This window comes from Zychaea mexicana, assembly GCF_025766255.1.
Source record: "Zychaea mexicana strain RSA 1403 chromosome Unknown BDB00scaffold_65, whole genome shotgun sequence".
Classification (NCBI taxonomy): domain Eukaryota; kingdom Fungi; phylum Mucoromycota; class Mucoromycetes; order Mucorales; family Lichtheimiaceae; genus Zychaea; species Zychaea mexicana.
Genome location: NW_026516728.1, coordinates 167,926 through 191,539, shown reverse-complemented (window position 1 = coordinate 191,539; position 23,614 = coordinate 167,926). Strand labels below are relative to the sequence as shown.

Here is a 23,614-nt window from a genome sequence, read left to right as displayed (position 1 = left end):
ATTATCGTAATCTATAGCTTGATGTTATATGGCATCATGTATCCCATTCATCGTTCAAAAGGCGTGGAAATAACAGAGGGTTCAACTTGCTTCCCATATTAATTCTTACAAGTGTTTTTATACAAGCAACATCAGCGGTACCAGGACATAAAAAAAGTGCCATTGTGAGAAAGAGAGAGAGAGAGAGATTTCATATAGACGATCAAACGCGCATAAACGGTTGCACAGGACTGAAAGATGATCTACAACAACAGCGCTTGATGATGAAATTTCATTTGAACGGTCACGATAAGAGCGACCAGCACTATCTTTTCCCTATTTCTTGAACTTGTTAATTTTTCCTGCAAGTGTAATGGCAACCGTAATTGATGTCAAGAGACCGCGCGTGTCCATTGAGGTAATTATCGTTCTCTTTGTCTTTTTTAAAAGGTTTTGAATGAATGAGGTGGGCCCCCTTGCCATCATTCAACACGTCATTGCCAATGGAAGCAAAAGAAAAACGACAGAGTCTTTTTTGGGGGTGTAATAGTGATTATACTCGTGGTATCTGTAAAGACTGATTGAGCGAAAGAAGAACACAAAGGGCTAAACCTGTTTCGTACTGATAGTATTGCACAAAGTGCCGGTGGATGCTACGTGCAGGTAAATGAAAAAAAAAACCACAACAGATCTAAGCCAAAAGCAACTTGCATGTATTGATTGACCTGTCGTGTGATCAACCGAATGACCTGTTCTCCAGCATGGATGGGCCAAGAATTGCTTACAACCTTTGATACGCTGATTGGCGAGCTTGCGATTATTCCTGGCGCTGCTGCTGTGTTTCAAGTGAAAGTCAATGACGGTAAAAAAAAAACCAGAATAACAAGGAGGGGAGGCGTAAAAAATGAATAAGAGAAACTAAAAAAGCAGTACATGCTAGTGATTATTTGGGATCGTAAGGAGAAAGGCAGATTTCCCGAAGTCAAAGAGCTGGTAAGTTTTCTTTTACTTGTCACACGGGAGAGGAGGGGGTAAATGCACAAGAGTTATCTGATATGTGACGAATGGGGGACTTGCTAGAAACAATTGATCCGGGACATCATTGCACCGGATATGTCATTGGGTCATTCTGACCGTAAGAAGGAGCCTGAGAAGGCAGTCGAACCAAACAAACAGCAGCAGCAGCAGCAGCAGGAGCAACAGCAGCAGCAAAAAGATGAAGTCTGCAAGACCTGTGTAGAATAAGCATCATAGTCGCTGTAATACGTTAAAGCAGTCAGGTGGCACCTCGTATTCCATAAAAGATCGACCTAAAATAACATCCAAGTGACACTTAGTGAGAAAAAATAATGATAATGAAATGATACTCCGCAGTCTTTGCCCCAATATGCCGCACACACGCCGGTATATAAAAGGCTCCCGTTTGCTTTTTGGCAATGTTTGATTGATTTGTGCTCTCTTTTCTCCTCTACACTTCTACTTCTTCTCCTCGATTTTGAAAACATGACCCAAGAACAAGCAAAGGCTGTCACTGAGACAACTCCTGAGCCTGTCGAGGCCAAGCCCGTCCCTCCGCTTCCTGCCGGTGGTGAAGCTGCTGGAACAACAGAAGAGGCACCCGCGCCATCACCGTCCAAGTCCAACAACACCGCAGGCCGTCGACTGTCTCTTTTGATTGGCAAGGCCAAAAAGTCCATCTCTACAGCTGCTGAAAAGCTCGGATCGCCTGACGAGCCCCATCCTCCAGCAAAGGCAGCTGACAGTAGCAGCGAACCTGCTGCCAAAAAGAAAGAAGCTCCAGCTGCATCTGCGCCTGCTGCGACTGAAGAACATCCAGTCCAGGCCAGCAATGATGACTCTGCAGCTGCAGCGGATAAGACCGAAAAGAGAAGGTCGCTGTTTATGTTTGACACTATCTTTAACCGCAGCAAGGTAAAGTGATCGACCCGGGTTGGGGGAGGGAGGGGAGAAGAGCGCGGGGGTTGGTAGAGGAAAGGAAAGTGATCCGGTGGGTGAGGAATGGGATTGTGCGACATGTTGGGCTTTAGATTCGAATGCCATTAGTAGTAGTAGTAGTGGTGCGTGTGTTTGTGTTTGTGTTTGTATATGCGTGATTAGGGTTTGACAAGAGAGAGCAGGTAGAGGAGAGGCCAGTACCAACTTGATACCCTTGCTCCGCGGGTCTATCAGATGTTGTTGTGGAATGCTTGATGGATGTAGACGGATGGTCTTCTTTGTGCACACACACAGCTATCAAATATTAGAAACTTACGCATATTAAATGCCATATTCTTGGTACTTAAGAGCCCTTCCGCTACCAAGGAGGAAGAAGCCAAATCTGCTGATGAACCACATGCTGATAAAGCTCCAGAAGGTAACAGTAAGTGATATATCATATTCTACACGCAGCACACTTACACACACACACACACACACACAAGACTCGCTATATATTCTTTGCGGAACGTTACTACTGAGAACTTATTATCTTTATTATATAAACTTTTTTTCCTTTTTCTTTCCACTTGTAGCATCTGGTAAAGGTTCTGCCGATGTCCCGCCTGTACCTCCTCCGAAGGACGATGCTCCAAAGGACGGTGCTGCTCATCACAAGGATACTGTGATTGATCAACTCAAGCGCAGAGCTACGGAGGTGAACCACTTCTTTGACAAGAAGCGAGGCAAGTCTTCGACATCTGCTGAAACGGCTGATGCTGCCCCTACTGCGACTGGTAAGTCCGGTCTCTCCTACATACATTGTTATCTTTATGTTTAGATCAGACCCTCTTCTTTGGCTCTGCGGGTGTGGGTGAGGGATAAGCGAGTTCGGGTGGGTTGGTGTGAGCTTGTTGGTCTTCTAGGAAAGATAAAATACCAGAGAGAGTGTGTGTGCTAGTTATGCGTGATGCTCTCTCTTTTCTATTGTGTGTGTAACCCTACCTAGTTCTTTCGTGAGGTGGCTGGATCACACACAACATACCACACAATCCTGATACGTGATGACATTCTAATATGCATGCATTAACTTTGATTTTACGTGGGGAACCTTTCTTTTTTTACACACTCAGAAGCCAAACCTGACGATGCACCAGCAGAACAAGCACAACAGGAATCGTCTTCTGGTGCAGAGAAGAAACCAGCTTCTCAACTTGGTCGTCGCCTGACCAAGATTCTCCACTCGTTCCCTGCTAAGAAGAAGGGTAAATATATTTGTTGTCTTTATTTGACTTGTAGCTAACAAAAGCTATAGAAACGACTGCCGAAGCTTCCAAGAAGGAGGCTACTGTTGATACACCAGCCGCTGCCGTCCAAGACCAACAGATTCATCCCGCAGCTGCTAGCACAACAACACCCACCGTTCAAGCAACCGCCTAAATGCACGTTCTCCTACACTACTGATAACCAGTAGTGAATGCACAACAATGGGAAGATTGATCTCTCTTTGCTTTCTTTTTTTGCTTAACTTTATATCCTTCTACTCTATCCATCCCCAATAATCTCGAGTGCTGCTTCCCTTCTCTGTATTTTTCTTTTATCTTTTCTTTATTATTCTTACATATCTGTTAACAAACTACATATTTCACTTTAATGAAACCTTACTCTCTATCTCTTTCTCTCCAAGTGTTGCTGTCTTATATCTTATATAATGGATATTTGTATTCCTTTGCAGCGAATTGTAATAATGCCAAGACACACATACGTAAAGTTTCAAGGTCTTTTAAAATGATGTGCATCATCACACTCTGGTGAGCCGAAAAAATTCCCCTATCTCATCACAAATTGTATGAGGTCATGTCTTCTTTTGCCGATGGATATGTGGTGTTCTAGCGTACGATACAGTAGATAAATCATGTAATTGTGCATCCTTTCTTCGTTTTTGCTGCAACTTTCAATGTACTTCTACACAGCTTGGTTTTTTCTAAGCTGACGGCGACTATTATGTATAAAAAAAGCGGCGCAACATGTGTGGTAGTACGCAAGCATTGCCGCGTGTCTTCTTACAGACCATCTAGATAATCAATACGTAATCCAAACATTAGAAAAACGAAGCATGCGCCTCCTTTCAATACTCGTGCCAAAGAATAAGTTTATGCATCAACCATACTGAAGACACAGCACAAGGACATTAGAAGGATTTATTTATACATGACGCATATTTGACTTTTTTAACTACTTGTGTAGTAACAGGCAACTATCCGGATCGATCGGCTGGCTTTGCGTAAAGACGATACCTTTACAGATATTCCCCATGCTTCCTCCCCCTCGAAACAAGTGATGTCGCGTGGTCGTTTATAGAGCCCGTCAAGAAAAAAAAGCACCCCTGAACAACGCCACCACTTTAAGTCTGTTGCTGTGTGCAACGCAAATTGAATATGCTAAACTTGCCTAGATAACTCTAAATAGTTCCATTGACTGGCTTACGGTTGCCAGAGAAAAAAAACCTCCTTAAAAAAAGCCCATCTATCCCAGTAAGTAAACTTCATCTAACCCCCCACCCCAAACCAATAATAAGAAAGTGATATATATACAATGCAGAAACGTCGCTTTTTTGATTGTTTATTAGAAGGAAATCCCATTACGAGCCATTTCAATTTCGTTATTTAAGCACGGGCGAGACGAGCGTTGCGGGCCAACTGACGCTTGTTCAAACGAGCGACCTTGTTCTCGGAAGCCTTGGCAACGGTCTCCTCCTTCTCGGTGAGGATAACCTCAATGTGGGAAGGCGAGGTCATGAAGGGGTTGCTATAGGATAAGAAACATGTCAATATAAGCTATCACCCGGTTGTTTTTGTCTATATACGTTTCCTCTGATCCTTATCCAACTAACAACCACTAACAACGATCAGAAAGGCGAAACTTACATTCTACCGTGGGCACGGTAGGTACGGCGACGGTGCTTGGGGGCCTGGTTGACAATGATGCTGGAAATGTAAAGTTCCTCAACGTTCAAGCCCTTGGCCTCGGCGTTCGATTCGGCGTTCTTCAAGAGGTCAGTGACGAACTTGACCGACTTGACGGGCCAGCGACCCTGAGTAGCCTTGAATTCCTTGGCCTGAGCAGTGCGACCGACACCACCGTTGAAGTGACGGAAAGGAATGACCTGCTTGTGCTCGTTGACGTTTTGCAAGTAGCTGTAAGCCTTGCTCAACTTCAAGCCCTTGATGGCAGCGGCGACCTCATGGGTGTTCTTGAACTGTTAATGTCATTGTTAAAAAAGATCAGGATCGTTAGTTTTTTTTTTGATTCAGACATTTTTTTTTTATATTTGCTGAGAATTCGTTTTTCTCTTTTTTTTAGCTGAACTGTAGGACGTACGTGCACACGAAGGTAAGAACCTCGGGACTTGGCAGCTAAATAAAATCAACGTGGCACATGTTAGCATTCTTTTCGTTCTGTTTCCCGTATTTCGATCGTTTGCTTACCCTTAGCAGGGTTGGCCGGAGTTGCAGCGTAACGAACCATAGCTCACGACTATGGAAATTCAATGTCAAGGGAAATTCAACATTAGTACTGATCAAATCTCGGTCATGAAAATCACAAGCTGCATATTATCCTCCAATCTATCCAGAAATACGCTCATCCATCTACACATCTATCCATCCATCGATTCCATCGGTCTACACATCCTCCTTCTAATGCTACCACCACTTTCAGCATGACATACCTTGGAAAAAAGGAGGGATTGTCAGAAACTGCAGCTGAACTTTTTTGACTTTCTTGCAGCCGCCCCGTTCGTCCAGTCGGTAGTTGAATCCGTTGTTGTCTAATCCGCCTTATGCAAAGCGGTTAATATCTCTATTACTAATTTCAATACCTTTGCCTACATTTATGTTTTACTGCCCAATAAAGCCAGTGCTTGCTTTGGTTCAAAGGAAGAATGGAATCTCGTTTTTGCAACAATAACTGTCAGGTGTCTGCGACTGCTTACTTTAATCCCTTTAAATAGTGTATGTGTCCACTCAGCTCTCCTTTTGCGTCAGAGCAGCAAGCATCAGAGTCAAGTAGTAGCGTGCTTGTAGCCAGTCCTTGATATCGCGTACCAAATTACACTGATGTAATAGCACTAGAAAAACATCCGTTGCTTATCTTAGACTTCATATTATGACGTCCGTTGGTGTAATCGATAAAAATACATACTATTTTTATAACTACCGTCGTGATTAATGGATGTAGCCTTGCTTTCCGATTAGCACAGGATGCCACACTAATAATTTCATGAGATATGCCACGATTTATTTGGATGCGCTTTTCTTTACTACTTGGTTTTCAAGACTTTTTCTTCCTTCTTGTAAAGCAAAACAGAGCATTTCCACAAAATTGAAACATAAGGGTAGAATATAGACTTGCTTTCGTCAATAATCAAACGTTCGCCATGTAAAATTTGACAAGTTTTTCATTGCAGCAAATATGCAAACGAAGCATTCATCATTGAAGAACCAACTACGGCATCAATGGCAGCACCGTGTGTATCAGAAGCACTATACTAATCATGACAGACATTGCTCGGGTCTCTACTTTGTAATATATAGCAGATACTTTAAAATTGTAAAAATCCCACTCTTGCAAATAATTTGCCTGGGATTTTTAATCGTATGGTCGAGATCTGCATCTGCGAAATCAACACATGTACAGAGGGTATCCAGCATAAATTTTATATCAAGAATTCGTTATAATATACCGATCTTTCCGCGCTGTGTTTTGGTTCATCATTTTAATCTGCTAGTCGAGTTTTAGTCATCTATGGGTACAGCAGTAGCCGCGGGCTATATTGATACATCCCAGGGACCGAGAAAGCTAAAGTATCAATATGTGGATGTATGTAGGCATTGTCGGGGCAGAAATTCCGGTAAATAGAAGCTATCCGTATCAAATTGTCTAGGCATTTATGATCGATGTGACATACAACACCATAAAGAGGCTATGATACTTTCAACTTTCAGATATAGAGGGTAGGCACAATTGAAAAAGCGGTCGACGCTACAAGTATCAATGTGTAGCTGGGCAATGGGGGAATTAATGTGAGTTTGTGAAAATGTACGCCTCAGAAATAATCATTTAGCAAGCATCAGATTCATCGTGGTTGCCGCTTGCGGTCTCGCAGAGCTAAAGGACTATGACTGTCTGTTGGATAAAATCATATGCGGTGCTAATAAGAAACTTTGGTTTATCCGATATAATCAGAGTAAAAAAAAAATGCTGATAGAAGATGTGATATCGTATCCTCTTCACCGAGTAAATTTACCGGTGCCTAATTTTTTCTTCTTTGAGGAGGAGACCTTATCGCGCACGCTGGAGGAGGTGTGTATATGATATCGATGGCTACTATCAAGATGTCCCACGATCGATGATCCTGTGTGAACAATATTTGCCCTATCTAGTATCATGATAAGAACAAAAGTGCCCTATTTTCGCCAATATACTTTAGCAGAACCAGTTTAAATCGCGCGATTCTGCTTTTATGTACATTAACAGCTAGAAAAGCAAACGACCGAGCTTGTTTGTATGTTATATAGTGCTAGTAGTGGCCACAGTGGATTTGTCTCATCATCGATGTGTTGCTGTGGCTGCGGTGTTCCAGAAAGGGTAAAAAACAGCTGGAGATGAAAATGGGGCGCGGATCTCCTGCCAGCGAATGAACGTCGATTGCATACATACTAAATGCGTCCACGTATTCAGCGGAAAGTGCTACCTGTTTTCTTCATCGAAAGTGAAACGATGCACAGACAGAGAACATTTAAGCATTTCAAAAAATTTAGCACGCGCACAGCTTGAGCACGAAGATGGTAGAATTGTAGAATTGGTTCTATTAAAAATCGTTTCAAAATAGAAGGAACGAGCCTTCTTTAAGTAACTTTGAGACATGTTTCTACCGCCGTTTGTGAGGATTTCTGGACATGTCAATATCTCTGACACATTTATGCTGCTGATCTTGACAACGGAATAGTAAGGGGGAGGCTTGTTGCAGGGAAACTGATGATCTGATCAATAAGATCTAAGTATAAATTAAACATGTGTGCGTAAAGTGCATCAGATATGCTAATAATGTTTTAACGTTCACCGAAGTACCCCGAAAGGGTAATGAGAGCGAGGGGGGGTTGTGGGGGTGAGGTGTGTGAATGAGTCCGTGCTGGACAGCAGTTTATCAGATTGGGGGTGATCGATACGGCTTTGAAAACTCGAGAAACAAGTACACTGCCAGGGAAACCACGTTAATCAGATTGGGCGGAATCAATCAGATAAAAGCCCGTACGAATCAGATCGAGCGGTTGGGAAACCGTATATAAGGAACCCGCAGGAACAGACCACAACAAACCCCCATTTATTATTACTTACTGCCAACCTTTCAATTCAACCAACTTATATATATATACCTACCGCATACACCACAATCTTACCAACGTCATCTATCAATCATGAGCTTCCCTAACCGTCTCCGAATCGCCTGCAACAACGTCATCGTCCACCCATCTTCTGGCGCCAAGTTGCCATTATCACCTGCCCTTCATTGTTACCGTCGAACAGCAACCATGGCAACGGCAAGGACAGCCACCACACCACCTCTATCAAAAACATCAACGCCCGATCCCTTTATTACAATGCTATCATCCGACAACCCATTGTTACGGCAATGTCCAAGACTTGTCAATTTCACATCTTCTGAAGGCAAACGCCTATTTCGAGGCGCCATGGACCAAGGCCATGCGGAGAGTTTTTTCAATCTGATGGGAAATTTTTCAACTCAATCTTCTGCCATGTTTGGTGGTGTCAGCTCTTGTAAGTTTCTTCTCTTTAACCGTAAACATCAGGAGTTTCGACGAGTTTATTAAAAAAGCATCATGTATATCTAGTGGCCATGGCACTTAACGCATTAGAAATCGATCCACAACGAATCTGGAAAGGAAACTGGCGCTGGTATTCGAGTAAGTACAGAATTTTTAAATCAAGATAAAAAGTATATCTCGATAAACTGACTTTTTTTTTTTGCGTTCAACAGACGAATTATTGGAAACTTGCTCAAGCAAAGAAGAGGTTCTTAGCAAAGGCATGTCCTTTGACGAATTCACGTGCCTCGCACAGTCACATTGTCATCTCGACGTTCGACGCGCCTCATCAATAGCGTACAACGAATTTCTCAACGATCTTGAATCCATTACAGCCAACAACAATTCCGCTAGCCAAATTATGATTGTCAGCTATTCTCGTTCGCATCTTGGCCAAGTGGACCAACGGGGCGGTCATTTCAGCCCTATTGGCGGTTTCAACAAGGCTGAAAATATGGTGCTTATCATGGACGTTGCTCGTGGCGAATATCCCAGCGTTTGGGTCAATGCACGATCGCTGTATAATGCTATGCTCGAGCGGGAAAAGGACGTTTTGGGCAAAAGTCGAGGTTATTTTGTACTACGTGCCCCAGGAACAACAACAACAGCAACAGCTTCATCTCTGCAAAAACCAAAAGGACGCTTGCTACAACAACGTCAACATAATCATCATCAACAACAACAGCAACAACCCAAGTTTATCAAGTGTAGCGACTGCTCTCGGAAATGCTCGAAGCGTCTACACGCATGAAAAAATATGTCCATCCATCACAATCATTTACATGAACTATACCACATCTACTTTCACCATACATATATATCCCGTCGACTTATTCCACAACACATATACACACACATTCGCAAACCTTGCACTTCTGTAAATAACACTAGCATTACCTATATAAACATACCCGACACATCATATCTTTTGTACATTTTCTGCAACTATAGAAACTATGATCAATTACTCAGAAGTCAAAAGCATTGACCGTTCTCTAACATTCTTTTATAAACGTCAACTTTGCTGCTCGGCTATAACTATTAGCTCTCTGCTCCATGCCACAATCTGCCAGGACGGGCTGCACTCTTTACCATTCTCCTTGTTTATTTTGATAGCGCGCAGTAAAAAGAAATCTTCTCAGTTCTATAAATTTCACATGACTTTCCCAAATCCAGCAGTTCATCCGACACTTGAACTTTTGGAAATCTGATTATATTTGGTTCCATAAACCATTGCATATATATCGCGGAAGACATGCTATTTCTCATTCTCTCTTCACTATCTCTTCCTCCCGCTATATAGGCTAACGATGAAGTGGTTAGATATGGCTCATGAGAAGGGCTAGTTGTTACGTTGGAATGTCAACGAACAAAATAAATGCAGGATGGAGGCATCGCCTATATCAGTAATGCTCCGTTTCGGATCGCTTCAGATAACACAGTCCACACAGTGCCGGAATGCTTTATAAGTAGGCCACGTTCCGGGCGCTTCTGCCTCGCTCTGGTATCTTTGTTTTGATAGATATCTTGGGCGTTATTTTCTCGGGTTGACAGGACACCACCTGTGTGGGAAATACGTTTTGTAGATAGAATGAGCAAAATCCACCAACGCAAATACATATCCCAGCACCGGTATTGAAAAGGTTAGCTAGTCATAGAGCTGCTTTTTATGCTAGTTATGCAGATACCGTATTTCATTACTATGTATCATTGAAAAATCTAACCAAATTAGAAGATGCCCTCAGGAGCTTGTACTTGAAAAATTACAGACGGTACACTGGAGCAAAATCCCATTAAAGGAGCAGCAGCAAAAAGAGAGTTTTCCGTTGACGTGGACCAGGAAGAAGCGTCCTTGTTCTCACTTGGTGGCAACGCTTACAGAGCATCCAGCAGGTATATATACTCATTCTAAAGTAGCACACATATGATAGCTACACCTGGAAACACAACGAATAGGGTCTTTTTTTATATACATCATGTTTGCTTCCAACATCTTGGTACGTGTTTGCAACGTAATACAATAAAAAAATTGTTAGTGCAGCAACATGGGAACTCTAGGCCCACTCGCTAATAAGAATACTGCGGTTGTAGACAATATAGCATGTAAACACCCACCATCTTATTCAAGGGCAATTACAAGTTCACGCTATATGTATTATGATAGTACAGTTACCGTTTTAGACGGAAATGTTGAGTTGAGAGGGATTAAGATAGAAAGCAGCCTTGTTTCTGGTGTTGTACGAGGATCATCAACGGTTCTCGCCAAGGTACATCCACGAAACAGTACATACACTCTCGTTAACATGTGTGCCGATGGATATACGTATACAGATGTCATGGTGAGTTGTTCTTTGCTTTTTTACCTTTTCGTAAATAGTCATCTATCTATGTACTGTCACTGTTCTCCCATCATCAACAGATAACTTATGTAAGCCAAAACATATTACTATGTATGATACTCTTGATTAGACAACAGAAGAGGACCACGACAAGTTTGCAGCCAATTTGCACGTTTACCCAGAAACTGGAACACGGGCCCTAGACGAAGCGGAACCTATGATCAAACTTGAAGGTGATACGTATTATGCTGATTCTAGCCTGCTGGCTCATTTTGATTCAAACAGCACGGATGTTTACAAGATAGGCTATATGATTTCGCCAAACAATCATTTATCTGACATTCTTGTTTACACTGGTGCAAAATCAGACGCAAGTCGCGCCATGAAATCTCGATTTTTGTATGGATACTATCACGAAGAGCAGTGATAAGTAGTATTAGCATGGGTGATATGTGCTGCTGCCCGTTACTGCTACTTTTTTTCAATAAAAATATGTGCCATTTTATAAGTGGCTAGGAGTGATCCAGTAATGCCTTAGCCATTTGAATAAGATTTTAACCTGACGAAGTGCTCTCATTAGCATCCCACAAAAGAACAAGGCAAAAGAGGCCTTGATAATTGTATGAAACACATACTCGCCTTTGGTACTTACAAAAATTATGTCTCTTTGTTTAGCACACCATGCCTTGACAATAAAACACTTCCAATTGTTGTTGTCCACTGTTTTTGATGTTGCTCGATGTACTACTTCTTGCCCTTTCTACAAGCATCGTAGTAAATTAACGGCTACCAGGTGGTCTTTTTAGGCTCATAGCATATAGACTTGAGATTGTCCTTATTTATTTAATTATAAAGCATCCATCCAATTACTTACTCTATTATGCGTCTTGAGCAAATCTTTAACAAGTTTCCCAGCGAGTTGCCAGAGGTTATCAATAAGACTTGAAGCCTGGTTGCTAGTTATTATTCTTTTGCACGTTGTTGTTATGTGCCTAATTCCTTTAAACGTGAGCCAAAATTTCTTTAAAAGTTGGATTGTTTTTGTTGTATTGACCATAAACGTAAGAACTTTACTTGAACAATAGATATTTCAGTATCTTGTTCATTAAGTGGTGCTTTTCGATGGGGGGGGGGAAATTTGAAAGCTCTGAAGGATCATTTTATCAAACATCAATCATCATTTCATACTTGATAATAGCCTTAAAACAAGCCGGTTAAAGAACTGGTAATGGTCGGCGCAAGTACATATTTGTCATTTTAAAATATGTAAACTACTTGATTGCAAAATCATGTGTGCAAAGGACTGCACCATAGCCCAACGCTAACGAGAAAACCCAATCAAAAGGCCGAAACGCAGGCGCGCGAACCACTTTACGAAAGATGACACACGTCTGATAATGACATTTTCCAAGCAGAGGATAACGCATCCATTGACGTTCTTAAACCGTTTTGTCAAAGAGATATTTCGAATTTCTTAACTTGAGAGGCATCGATACACCCAAGTAGAAAATGATGGAAATTTGTGGAACGCAAAATAGTGTCTTTTGGTTTCTCTCGCTCTCTCTTCTCCGATGTAGCCGAGACCATCCGCACCAATGAGGGGCCACAGCTGGTGGCTTGGACGCGATTAGGTGTTTGCTGCGGTTGCGGCCATTCGTTTTTGTCTTCTTTTTTTTTTTTTACCTTGACAATGTTTTCGTAACCTAATCACCCTTACCAACTTATATAACCCATTGTCCATTATATCTGCCATTTAGTTTCTTGATTGCCTTTAATATTCTGTTCATCCCACCCACCTCCCCACACACATTCACTCTCACTCTCACTCTCTCTCTCTCTCCATAAATACTGTCTCTTTTGTTTCCATCTCTGACCGCTTCAACTGCTGTATATAAATTCATTCGCGCACATACTTCTTTTTTTATCTACCCCATTTTACTCACGCACACGCACGCACGCACAATCTCACATTCTCCAAAGCAACTCTCGCACTTTTTTTTTCTTTTACCATTTAGACATTCCACACCTCAGCACGACACTCCTAGCTACTCCAGCATACTTTTTGTACACTCTTTCTTCTCTATCAGCATATCTCTCTATCAAACAGAAAAAAAGCCCTCTTTAAACACACGCATACTCTCTACACTGACTCACACTCTCAACTGAACTCAGCAAATCCACACCGCACACGTACACGTACGAACTACATATAACACTTAAACCCTTATTTTCTTTCTTAAACTACAACCCCTCCCCCCTCCGATACTCGCGCATACCACCTTATTACTACTATTATTTATTTGTCATTACCTTTTGTTTATTATTTTCTTCCTTCTATCCTTGTCACATGGCGGCTCAAATCTCAGAACTCACAGACCAAGCACTCGAGTACAACAGAATGCAAGGCAAACAACAAACCACCAAACAAATCAGCACCACGACTGCGAGTGCACGTCTAGCAGCAGCAGCAGCAACAGCAGCCAGCACCAAGAAGCTGCCAACTCCGTCCCCTTCATCCTACACCTTTGCTCCACGCTGGATGGCAAAAGCCAGCCCCGAATCCCGCCCGAGCAGCCCGACCTCCACAATGACCGACGAAAATTTCCCGAGCCTGTCTGCGCTTGGCGACGACGACGACGCTAAGAAGAAGCGGTCGGTGTGGAACGATCCTACGACGGTGAAGCAAAAGGTGATCTCGCCAGGCAGTGGTGGTGTCCCATCCTCCGATGGGACGGATGATCCCTTTGCCGGTATGAATACGCTGGTGGATTACCAGCAAGAGATCGAGCGACTCAAGGCACTGGTGCCCAAGGTGGAGAACAAGAAGCGCGCATCTACTGGATCCACACCAAGGCCAAAGTCAACTGGCTCAGACCTGAAGCAACGTCTTTTGTGGAACGATCTCCGTTCTGCTGCTGCTGCCGCCGCCGCTGCTGCTGCAGGTCGATCCGGTTCTTCTGTTAAAAGTCATGTGTCACCGACGACTCGGCCAATGGTAGCGGACATGTTATTGTCGTCCATGTCTTCATCAAACTCGTCCAGCGTTGCTTCGGATGACGACACAAAGTCTGATCACAGTTCCCAATTTGTTACGGACGAATCCCAACCGTCTGATGACAAGGTTGACGACGACGACGACGACGACGACGAACCTATGGAGTCGGTTTCGACGAGTAGTAGTAGTAGTAGTACTTCGAGTGCCAAGTCTGTCATCACGGAGGAGGAAAAGGCCCGATTCCTCGAATTCATGCGCAGCTGGACTGGCGGCTGGCAAGGCTGGGACAAGAACAGCATCAACAACGCAGCAGGGATCATTCGCAGAGACGGATCGCTCTGGACAGGGGAGACAAGACGACGGTCTTGGAACGAGGCCATCGACAATCGCCGTGCAGACGCACTGAACATCATTGTGCCCTCAGCTACAACTCCCAAGTCGGCACGCTACATGAACGAATCATTCATCCAATCCGAGCCATCAACTCCACTTGGCAATAGCATGTACGAACCTTTCTGGTCTGAACATGCCGTTGTTACTGCAACCACCCCCTCCAAACAACACGAACAAGTGTTTCAACGTCATCGACATCATCATCCTCATCAACATCAGCATCCTCATCAACAACAACAACAACATCCATCCTCGTATCATCATTCCCAACAACCACAGCCACAACCACAGCACAATCTACGCTACGGACAACAGCCTCCAAACAATCACTACGACTCTCTCCAGATTGGTGCCATCGGCGACAGGAACAGTGTTCGTGGCCTGCCGCGCATGGGCGGAGGAGGAGCGCCATTTGGTGTGTTTGTCATGTAGAGAGAGTCTCACGCAGCCGCCGCACCTCGATTTTATGTGTTCTCCCGTTTATTATCTTTTTTTTTATGAAGTAGTACTTGCATTTTTACTGTTATTATCATGAAATACAAATTTTTCTTTCTTTTGTTGCGCTTATCTTCTTGGGGGACGAATGTCAAATCGCGTGGGCGTGTGCGACCTGTGAGACATGATGTGTCGAACAATCAAGCCAAAGGTCTCGGCGAGGTTGACGTAACACATTCACACGTAAACATTCAACTCATGTCTTCTCATTTGTGTTGCTTGTGCACCCATTTTTTGACTAATTTTCCACATTGTTTCGACGGCCCAACCCCGCAAACGATCTTGTCACACACAAGTTGGGTCCGGGTGCACCCATCGATCACACACACACTCGCTCACTCACTCACTCAGTCACTCACTTTGTTAGTCAATTGCAGTGATTTGCAGCCAACCATTCTGCGGTCATTGTGTGACAAGATGTCTCTTTCTCCTATCATATACAAACTCCACGCTTACACGCCATATCACTTGCAGAAAGAACAGAAAGGACACATAGTAACGATGGGGTTCGAGTTGCTATGGAAGAAGCACTAATTATCTGGTCTAGAACTCAATTACCATTTTGGCGAAGCGGCGAGGCGGTGCACTCTATAACCAGTTGCTATGATACACCATAGCTAATTTAGATCAGGGTTGCTCATGGGACCACAGTGGAGACCCCAAAGTGGACGTATCTTGCCTATTAGTTTTATATGTAATAGACCATGCTGCTGTGTGCTTATTGGGCTTAATCGAGAAAGAAGCGAGCATTATATACATGTGGTACTCATACATAGCCCCTTCTTCTCATCTAAAGATCGTCCCCGTTATCTCAGTGCGTAGCAACGCGTCGGGGGAAAGCTGGAAGGGCGATGGACGCATGTCATAGGCCAAGTTTTACGTCCCCACAGAATGGTAGAGCCCACAACAATGGCCAGTATTCCTGTTGGCTGTGGCACGCCCCCCTCCCCCCTCTCCCTCACACCCCCATCCCCCCCCCAACCCAGAGTTATCACCTTTGGGCCGAGTGCGTGATCTACCAAGCTGCCTTGCTTGCTGACGATGTGTCCTCAACGATAGACAGAGCGCCGAGACAAAAGACTTGTCGACGCAAGTGGCGTGGCTGGCTTGTCAAGAGAAATGCGATACAAATGGGGGAAGATGAAGAAGAAGAAGAAGAACCAAGCAACCACACGTGCACTTGTAATTCAAGAAAGGGAAAAAAGGAAATGGGCAGTGTGGAACATGGCTTTCTCTTTCGCTTGCATGTTGTTACTTCTTTGCCCGGTGCGTGTGTGGAAGTAGCAACATTTTTCAACAGTCCCAAGTTGTGTTTTTTTTCCTTTGCTCTCTTTACTATCTTTTTTCTCTTTGCCCTCTTTCTCTTCCGCTCTCCTCACACCCCCCCTCCCATCCTTCTTCCTCTCTCTCTCTCTCTCAAGTCGCAGGCTGACAGTGTTGACTACGCTTCCAACAGCATTGATTCCGCTGTAACCGCTTCGAACGTGTCTTTTGCATAAGCCATGTTTCCGTCTGCTCCTACAAAACAGTATGATAACAGCAACGACGATCCCGACTCTAAGCAACAACAACAGCAGCAGCAGCAGCTGGCCAGTAGTGGAGAGCAACAACTGCTACCACCACCACCCCAGCAGCAGCTACAACAACAACAACAACCACGACACACCCAGGAACCTTCTTACCCCCTGACGCATGAGCCAACAACGCAACAACAACAGCAGCAACAACAGTTTTTCCAGCCTTCTAACAGCACGAGCTCATTATCGCAGTATTATCCGCCTGTCCACACGTTTACTCATCCACAGTCCCAAGTGCCACAGCCACATTACCAGCAATACGATTACAATATCAGACTTCCATTGGCAATCGAGCAGCAGCTTCATCCATCACTAACCTTTACGATACCGCCGCAAGATCAACCGCAACACGAACGAGGTACATTTACAACCAATCCTTTGTCTCGCAAGGAAAGATGTTATATGTCAAGACAGCTACCGCTCACATGACACTGTGTCTCTCTATTCCTTTTCTAACATTAGAGACCGAAAGCAGAGATACGTACGATCCTACTTTGACTCCTACACCGACCCCGGTAGTATTACGACATCAGCATCGGGAGGATCAAGTGATGATGATGTTATCGTCGTCTATCGATAGCAATCTGATCCAACAGCAACAACAACCATCGTCCTCATCTGCTTCTTCATGGGATACCGAAAACATCATACCGAGTCATCGCTTGCAACCAACAGCAACGACGTCAATACCACCACCACCACCGCCACCGCCACAACAACAGCAGCAGCAGTCATCGTCAATGATGTCAGCAGTAACGCACCCGATCATTCCCGATACGACGACACTCGATCGGCATCGGCAAGAGCAGGAGCTCTTTGGCAGGCTAGTGTCGATGGCACGAACAAGCGACTTGCAACAACAACAACAACAGGAACACCAAGAGCAGGAACATCAGCATCACCAGCCAAGGCACCCTCCAGGTATCTGGCAGCAGCAGCAGCAGCATCAGCAGCAACAGCACACATCATCTCCATGGTTATCACAGATTTCTGAAACAAAAACAAGTGGTATGCTTGTGCCTCCAGCTTCCAGTTACCGTGCCAGCGGGTCTAGCAGTACTTCAAGTAGCACCACAACAACGCAAGAAATAGAAAGAGTGACATTTACAGCGACAACACAACAACAACAACAGCAACCAGAAACGACAGGAGCTCCCACGTGGCATCGTAAAGATGAACGGTACGTAGTAATAATATTAGTAGAAGACAGACGGCGAGGACGAAAAAAAAACTAGTAGACATACACAACTAAGGATAAGCCTTTGTATATATCGCTTGTGCTCTGTCTCTCTAGTTTTTTTTTCTCTCTCCTCCAACATTGTTCTTATCAATGTTGGCGTTCTCTTATGTAGATAATGTACTTGATGATAAATATAATAATAATATACCAACAATACATTGCATATCTCTTTTTCTTTCTCTCTCTCTCTCTCTCTCCATATATATATATATATATACTTTCGTTTTTGGTAGTGAGTACCGTTTGGAAATCGTACAGCAACCATCCCGAGCACGGATGTGTGGTTTTGGAGACAAAGATCGCCGGCCGATATCGCCCCCTCCAATACTGCAACTACTCGTAAGAAACCGTCAAGGCATCATTATATCACCTCAGTAAGCATTGCATCACACTTTATTTATTTGGGAAATCAATAGAAAGGGGACGATTTAAGCAATTTCACTTTTGACCAAGATGTCATAGTTACTAAAATAAGCTTATTTTCATCTCTACTTTTACTATCTGCCATCACACTTGTTTTTTAGAGATGTCGATACGTCTTTTTTCATCGTCTTATGCGACTGTTTCGACGAAACTGGAACCAATCCTGCCAACATGATCTTTCATTCCGTTCCCATAGCATCACAGCAGCAGCAGCAGCAGCAGCAGCAGCAACAGCAGACAGCATCCACAGCATCACCGTCATCATCATCAACAACAACAACAACATCATCATCCTCCGCCACTGCCAAAACAAATGTCAAAATGAAGAATCTAGTCGGCTCTTGCATAGCATCTCCTTCAAAGCTTTACAACATTCAGCGAGAACTTGGAATATTCTTTGTGTTTCATGATCTAAGTCTGCGATCCGAAGGCAGGTTCCGTCTCGTTTTCTCTCTTATTGATATTGGCTCGTAAGTCTCCTCATATCCTTTTCAACATTGTCGTTGTCGTCGTCACATAATATAACATGTATTTTTCTATTAATAGCTCTGATTATAAAATTGTAAATACGTCATCCACCAGCCACGTCTTGACAACTACTACGTCCGATATGCTTACTGCGTTTACAGCAAAGAACTTTCCTGGCGTTGTTCGTAAGTTTAATATCTTTGTTAACAATTATAAAACACGTTCTCATTTGCCATATCTTTTTTAAACCTATTAGCACCGACGCCACTTTCTCAATGTTTTGCCAAACAAGGTGTCAAGATCCCTACACGACGAGATACAAAGTCAAAACGAGCGAGAAAGTCATCAGAAGCTAAGGATGATGAGTGAATCCAAATCATTAGTATCATCATCAGTACTATTTTACTTATCGAAGAAAGAGAGGGGCCGTTTGTGTATAGGAGAAAGAGAAAGACGTGACTCTGTGTGTATGTGAGGGAATCATTGCATATTACGAATACTACAGCTACAGCAACAACAACAACAACAACAACAACAACTACTACTACTACTACTACTACTACTATTACTATCTACAAGTGTAAAAAAAAGAAAGAATTATTGTATTTTATATTAACTCATCATCAACATCGTCAACACCACGAAAAACGTCGACATCCATTAAACACAAATCGTATTCATGTATGTATAAAATATGCTGTTGTAAAAGAAAAAGACCTGTATGAAAAATGTGCTGTCTATATAAGCTTGTGTGCATCTTTATTTAGTCTGTAAATCTGTAGGGTCTTTGGCTATTACATGATGATGATGATGATGATGCAGAAACAAGTAGTACAATATGATGATAGATGATGTCTGTTTCTTTTTATGGGGAAAGAGGGGAGGCCTTTCTTTTGATACGTAGAGCCTTAGCTTTTAACCCGAGAGAGAAAAACTCCTGTGCGATATGATACTGCATCTTGAACTATTATGCGTCCCCAACCCCCTGTGTTATTTGCTCTCCCCCCTCCCTCCCGTGAAAACTGTATTAGTAGTTGTGGTATTAGCATAATTACGCAGAAGTTTATGGACCTTAAAATGGGAATGCCCGCTCTCTTCTCAACCTCCAGCAAAAGAAACTACATGCATCCATCCCCAATAACGAGGAACAGAGGCGTGTGTGTTTCTACTGTGAGGTAGCAAATTTCAGAGAGCCCTCATGGAAAAAGACGCGCGATCTCCGCCAAACACACACCTCGAGGACCCACCCACACACACGTTATATATCCAACAAGCTACACTACCATCTTTCCTCATTTGAAATCACCCATCGTTCCTTTTTTCTTTTCTTTACTTTCTTTCTTTCTTCTTTCTCTCTCTCTCTCCGTCTTCCTTCTCCTCCTACTCACTTCCCCCACCCCTTTGTCTACATTCACTTTTTCCAATTATTTCTTTCCACTGGAATTCCTTTGCTACGTACCTATATATTTTCCTGAATGTCATCCACCAAAGGTCTAAAGGAAAAGTCGTCGACCACAAAGTTCTGGAAGAAATTTAGTTTAAGCAAAAAGTCTTCAGGTATACTAGACGTCTTTATGTTAATTCAATATTTTTTTTTGTTGCAGGGCCCTTTGAATTGTGCGTAATAAATATAATATATAACCCGGACGAACTGAATATTTTTATTATCGATTTTTGTAGTGACATTACCTGAACAACAGCATTCCTCACCCGCTGTTAACGATGTTGACGATGACAGGTCCGTCAAAAGCAAACGCATGAGGTAAAAAAAAATAAATCTTTCTAAAACAATATGCAACATACATATTTCATATTTTTAACTATTTTAACTAACAATACGAAAAATAACACCAAAGCGGGTTCCTCCCACACAAACGCCAAAGTATTGGGTCGCTTCGAAAACGCCAGAGCAGTAGCAACAACCAAGTTTGCCACGAACCTCCTGCCGTGCCTGATAATACAGTACTCCATGTCGCTGGGCAACAACAACGTCACCAGCACCAGCAGCAGCAGCAAGTGTTGTCATCGCAACAATCACCACCGTCATTGACAGACGCTTCTGCGGCGACTGTGGCACTTTCGGCCAAAGAGCATCATCATCATGTGATACCCACCACACTGGGACAAGGTAATATGCATCCCATTTATTTCACTTTTTTTTAGCAAGTGACCCGTGTTCCCAACCACTCTCGGATATATTATATTATATAGCACCGCACGACCTCGGATCGACGGCTGCTGCCACTACGAGTCCCGCCCCTTTGGTTGCTGATGCTAATGCTACTACTACTACTACTCCCGACGAACTACTAGGTAAATAGAACAAGAGACGTCTTTGTTTATTTGCATGCTGCACACGGAACTAAATCTGTTTTTTTTTCCATAGATGACAAAAAGCAGCGGGGAGAGAGCGAGCAGGTCGCCACACCCACAGCAGCAGTCGAAACAAATTCCGTTGTTTCTCGGTTCAAATCGCCTGATTCACGATCAACCCGTCCTCGATACAACTCGAACACAACCAAACCATCTTCTGCTAGTCGACTAGCAGCACCATCGACGATCCCGAAAAAGTCGTCGTCTTCGATGATCAGCAGCAGCAGTAGTAGTAGTGGTGGTGGCAGTGCAAAAGCACTTGCGCATGTCTCGTCGACAGATCGATTGCCACGTCCTACACCGAACAAAAGCACTCAATCGACGCATTCTTCGTCGTCGGGATCGTCATCTTTGAGCCCAACTTCGTCCCCAAGCTCCTCTTCACGCACTACCAACAACAACAACAACAACAACACTAGAAATAACAACAATGTAACATCACCATCACCATCATCATCATCAAAAGCAGCAGTAGGCTCGAGGCTCCGTAAGCCATCACAAATTCCGGGCAAATCTACATTACCACAACTGCGCAGTAGTGGCCAAGAAACGAGTCCATCAAAGGCAAACAAGAACGACAGCAACACACCACTTGCTGTCAAGAAGAAGAAAAGCACAACTAGCATTGCAAGCAAAGATGCTACTGCTACCATGGGCATCAAAAGCACAACAGAGCTCGATAAATCATCATCATCAGACCCTGCGCTTGTCATCAAACAGTTACGAGAAGAATTGGAAAAAGAGCGCTCTGTCGTCAAGGTTTTACAGGGCCAGAAAGAAGGTATTACTCAAGTCCAAAAAAAACAAAATATCAATTAATTTAACATGATTGCCTCTGAATCGACACCATTTTTCCTTCTCTCTAGCTGTTTCCAAAGATCTCGACTATTTTAGCCAAATGATGGATGATCTGATGGAAGAAAAAGAATTATTGCAACAAAAGTACGATGAAGAGAAGGTGTGCCTAGCGACTTTTTGCTCTTTTGAACACATATTTATTGTTAATTAAAATGACCTCAGATATTAACTGTGTAACACGGACGTTGTTGTTTTTAGGAAAATAACAAGCATAGAGAAGAAGATCTCAACGAATTACTGAATAAGCTAAGGTCAAGCAATGACAATGCCAGGTGCGTGAGAAAGAAAAAATCATTTTATATCCTTTTTTTCCATCTTACTCACATACTAACCTTGCTATATGTGTATATAGAGATCGATCCTTTGAGGCTGATCAATGGAAAACGGATCTAGAGGTTAGTTAGTTCTTGGCTCTTTAATGCGCCGTAAAAAAGGTTTATTCGTGTAACTTGGACTCAAAAATTATCCCATTATGCTCTATAGAAAATTCAAAATGAAACCCGCGAAGAACAAGAAGGCTTGAGAACCCAGTTGAAGAGTAAAAATAAGGAAATTCAACGATTAAAAGTAAGTTTGGCTCTCGAGTTTTGTTGTTGTAATGCACTAGTTATAAACTAGGGGTGACTTACCAACCAAAAAACGTTCTTAGTCTGAACTTTCCCAAGCGAATGATCAGATCCAAACTCTAAAGACAACGATGGATCAACTTGTTAAAAAGTCACAATATACTGGATCAAAAGACAGTAGCGACCATCATCACAGTATCAACAACTCGCCACAACCCATCGAGACGCCTACTGCCTCACCTAATATTCAACATGCAAACATACCAAAGGAGTATGCTGTACAAGATAATAACAACAACGTCCCTCAGTCGCCCATTCCAAGCTCGCATCATCATCATCATCACCATTTCAATAACTCATCTATGCCACCTAGTCCAACAAGAACAAGTACCCAATCCGGCTCTATCCCAATCAATAACAATCTGTATGATGATGATTATGAAAACACGCCACATTCATCCTTTAATAGTGAAGCAGCACCGCATACATCGAAAGATGACTTGGATCGTCAATTGCTGAAGTTGACAAAAGAAAAGGAAAAGGTAAGAAAGTACATTATGAAAAAGGTTGACTATGTCGTGTATATAGAAGAGTTCACTAAATATTGAATATACATACGTAGCTTCAATCTGATTACAGCAAGATCCCCATTTCTGGTGGCGGCCCCATGTCGCGTAGAAGAAAGGAGGAGCTAGAAGACATGCTCGATGAAGTCGATTCACAACTTAGCAAGGTTAAGCAAAAGATCAGACGCTCGTAAAAAAGAGGGCATAACCACCCAGCACACATCATACCACCACCCACACTCGTTCATTCTGATTTACTTTTATGCAAAAACAGGACCTTTATAAAAGTTTTTCTCATCTCTTTTACATTTAACACAAACACACACACACACACATACACTCGTTGTCAGATTATCTAGTATTTACCTCCTCTTATATATTATTCTCTTATTTCCTTTTTACTTGCACACACTCACAATCTCCTATTACACACCTTTAAAAAGACAGAAAATTTCTTCACGCTATACACAATCACACACACACACACACATTCATTTCACACATTTATATAATTTACATC

General features: G+C 42.9%; 11 protein-coding genes across 11 annotated transcripts; 10 read left to right on the top strand and 1 right to left on the bottom strand.

The window, feature by feature from the left end:
* Positions 1 to 376: 376 nt before the first annotated feature.
* Positions 377 to 1,134, top strand: BDB00DRAFT_747633 (Rdx family-domain-containing protein; the record flags this gene model as incomplete). Its single annotated transcript, XM_053118567.1, has 5 exons — positions 377 to 397; positions 609 to 642; positions 740 to 841; positions 920 to 972; positions 1,060 to 1,134. Coding segments are annotated over 5 exons (285 nt in total), but the record flags the coding sequence as incomplete, so codon positions are not given.
* A 348-nt stretch (positions 1,135 to 1,482) lies between these two features.
* On the top strand, positions 1,483 to 3,741 carry BDB00DRAFT_915354 (uncharacterized protein; the record flags this gene model as incomplete). Its single annotated transcript, XM_053128699.1, has 6 exons — positions 1,483 to 1,911; positions 2,098 to 2,117; positions 2,286 to 2,359; positions 2,511 to 2,711; positions 3,048 to 3,179; positions 3,230 to 3,741. 6 exons carry the CDS (start codon positions 1,483 to 1,485, stop codon positions 3,352 to 3,354), a joined length of 981 nt encoding a protein of 326 aa, XP_052977169.1. The 3' UTR covers positions 3,355 to 3,741.
* Positions 3,742 to 4,592: 851 nt separating this feature from the next.
* BDB00DRAFT_979088 (50S ribosomal protein L22) lies at positions 4,593 to 5,868 on the bottom strand (the record flags this gene model as incomplete). Its single annotated transcript, XM_053129955.1, has 5 exons — positions 5,805 to 5,868; positions 5,403 to 5,743; positions 5,296 to 5,330; positions 4,842 to 5,173; positions 4,593 to 4,722 (listed from the first exon to the last, which is right to left on the bottom strand). Coding segments are annotated over exons 2-5 (537 nt in total), but the record flags the coding sequence as incomplete, so codon positions are not given.
* A 2,708-nt stretch (positions 5,869 to 8,576) lies between these two features.
* BDB00DRAFT_768097 (Phytochelatin synthase-domain-containing protein) lies at positions 8,577 to 9,552 on the top strand (the record flags this gene model as incomplete). The annotated part of the gene is made up of 3 exons (XM_053119711.1): positions 8,577 to 8,754; positions 8,829 to 8,900; positions 8,975 to 9,552. 3 exons carry the CDS (start codon positions 8,577 to 8,579, stop codon positions 9,550 to 9,552), a joined length of 828 nt encoding a protein of 275 aa, XP_052977167.1.
* Positions 9,553 to 10,456: 904 nt separating this feature from the next.
* Positions 10,457 to 11,638, top strand: BDB00DRAFT_525682 (uncharacterized protein). Its single transcript, XM_053117731.1, has 3 exons — positions 10,457 to 10,798; positions 10,893 to 11,140; positions 11,271 to 11,638. The coding sequence occupies exons 1-3, from the start codon at positions 10,726 to 10,728 to the stop codon at positions 11,565 to 11,567; spliced, it is 618 nt and encodes a 205-aa protein (XP_052977166.1). The 5' UTR covers positions 10,457 to 10,725; the 3' UTR covers positions 11,568 to 11,638.
* Positions 11,639 to 13,487: 1,849 nt separating this feature from the next.
* Positions 13,488 to 14,960, top strand: BDB00DRAFT_874901 (uncharacterized protein; the record flags this gene model as incomplete). The annotated part of the gene is made up of 1 exon (XM_053127276.1): positions 13,488 to 14,960. The coding sequence occupies one exon, from the start codon at positions 13,488 to 13,490 to the stop codon at positions 14,958 to 14,960; it is 1,473 nt and encodes a 490-aa protein (XP_052977165.1).
* A 69-nt stretch (positions 14,961 to 15,029) lies between these two features.
* On the top strand, positions 15,030 to 15,983 carry BDB00DRAFT_835891 (uncharacterized protein). The gene has a single exon (XM_053124431.1). The coding sequence runs from the start codon at positions 15,060 to 15,062 to the stop codon at positions 15,555 to 15,557; it is 498 nt and encodes a 165-aa protein (XP_052977164.1). The 5' UTR covers positions 15,030 to 15,059; the 3' UTR covers positions 15,558 to 15,983.
* Positions 15,984 to 16,097: 114 nt separating this feature from the next.
* Positions 16,098 to 16,672, top strand: BDB00DRAFT_835890 (uncharacterized protein). The gene has a single exon (XM_053124430.1). It carries the CDS (start codon positions 16,154 to 16,156, stop codon positions 16,520 to 16,522), a length of 369 nt encoding a protein of 122 aa, XP_052977163.1. The 5' UTR covers positions 16,098 to 16,153; the 3' UTR covers positions 16,523 to 16,672.
* Positions 16,670 to 18,002, top strand: BDB00DRAFT_835889 (uncharacterized protein). The gene has a single exon (XM_053124429.1). It carries the CDS (start codon positions 16,996 to 16,998, stop codon positions 17,833 to 17,835), a length of 840 nt encoding a protein of 279 aa, XP_052977162.1. The 5' UTR covers positions 16,670 to 16,995; the 3' UTR covers positions 17,836 to 18,002.
* On the top strand, positions 17,931 to 18,737 carry BDB00DRAFT_768096 (velvet factor-domain-containing protein; the record flags this gene model as incomplete). Its single annotated transcript, XM_053119710.1, has 2 exons — positions 17,931 to 18,214; positions 18,365 to 18,737. The coding sequence occupies 2 exons, from the start codon at positions 17,931 to 17,933 to the stop codon at positions 18,735 to 18,737; spliced, it is 657 nt and encodes a 218-aa protein (XP_052977161.1).
* Positions 18,738 to 20,294: 1,557 nt separating this feature from the next.
* On the top strand, positions 20,295 to 23,448 carry BDB00DRAFT_525573 (uncharacterized protein). The gene is made up of 10 exons (XM_053117730.1): positions 20,295 to 20,493; positions 20,588 to 20,859; positions 20,943 to 21,044; positions 21,118 to 21,885; positions 21,983 to 22,062; positions 22,161 to 22,234; positions 22,315 to 22,357; positions 22,446 to 22,529; positions 22,612 to 23,070; positions 23,151 to 23,448. The coding sequence occupies exons 1-10, from the start codon at positions 20,489 to 20,491 to the stop codon at positions 23,286 to 23,288; spliced, it is 2,025 nt and encodes a 674-aa protein (XP_052977160.1). The 5' UTR covers positions 20,295 to 20,488; the 3' UTR covers positions 23,289 to 23,448.
* Positions 23,449 to 23,614: the final 166 nt, after the last annotated feature.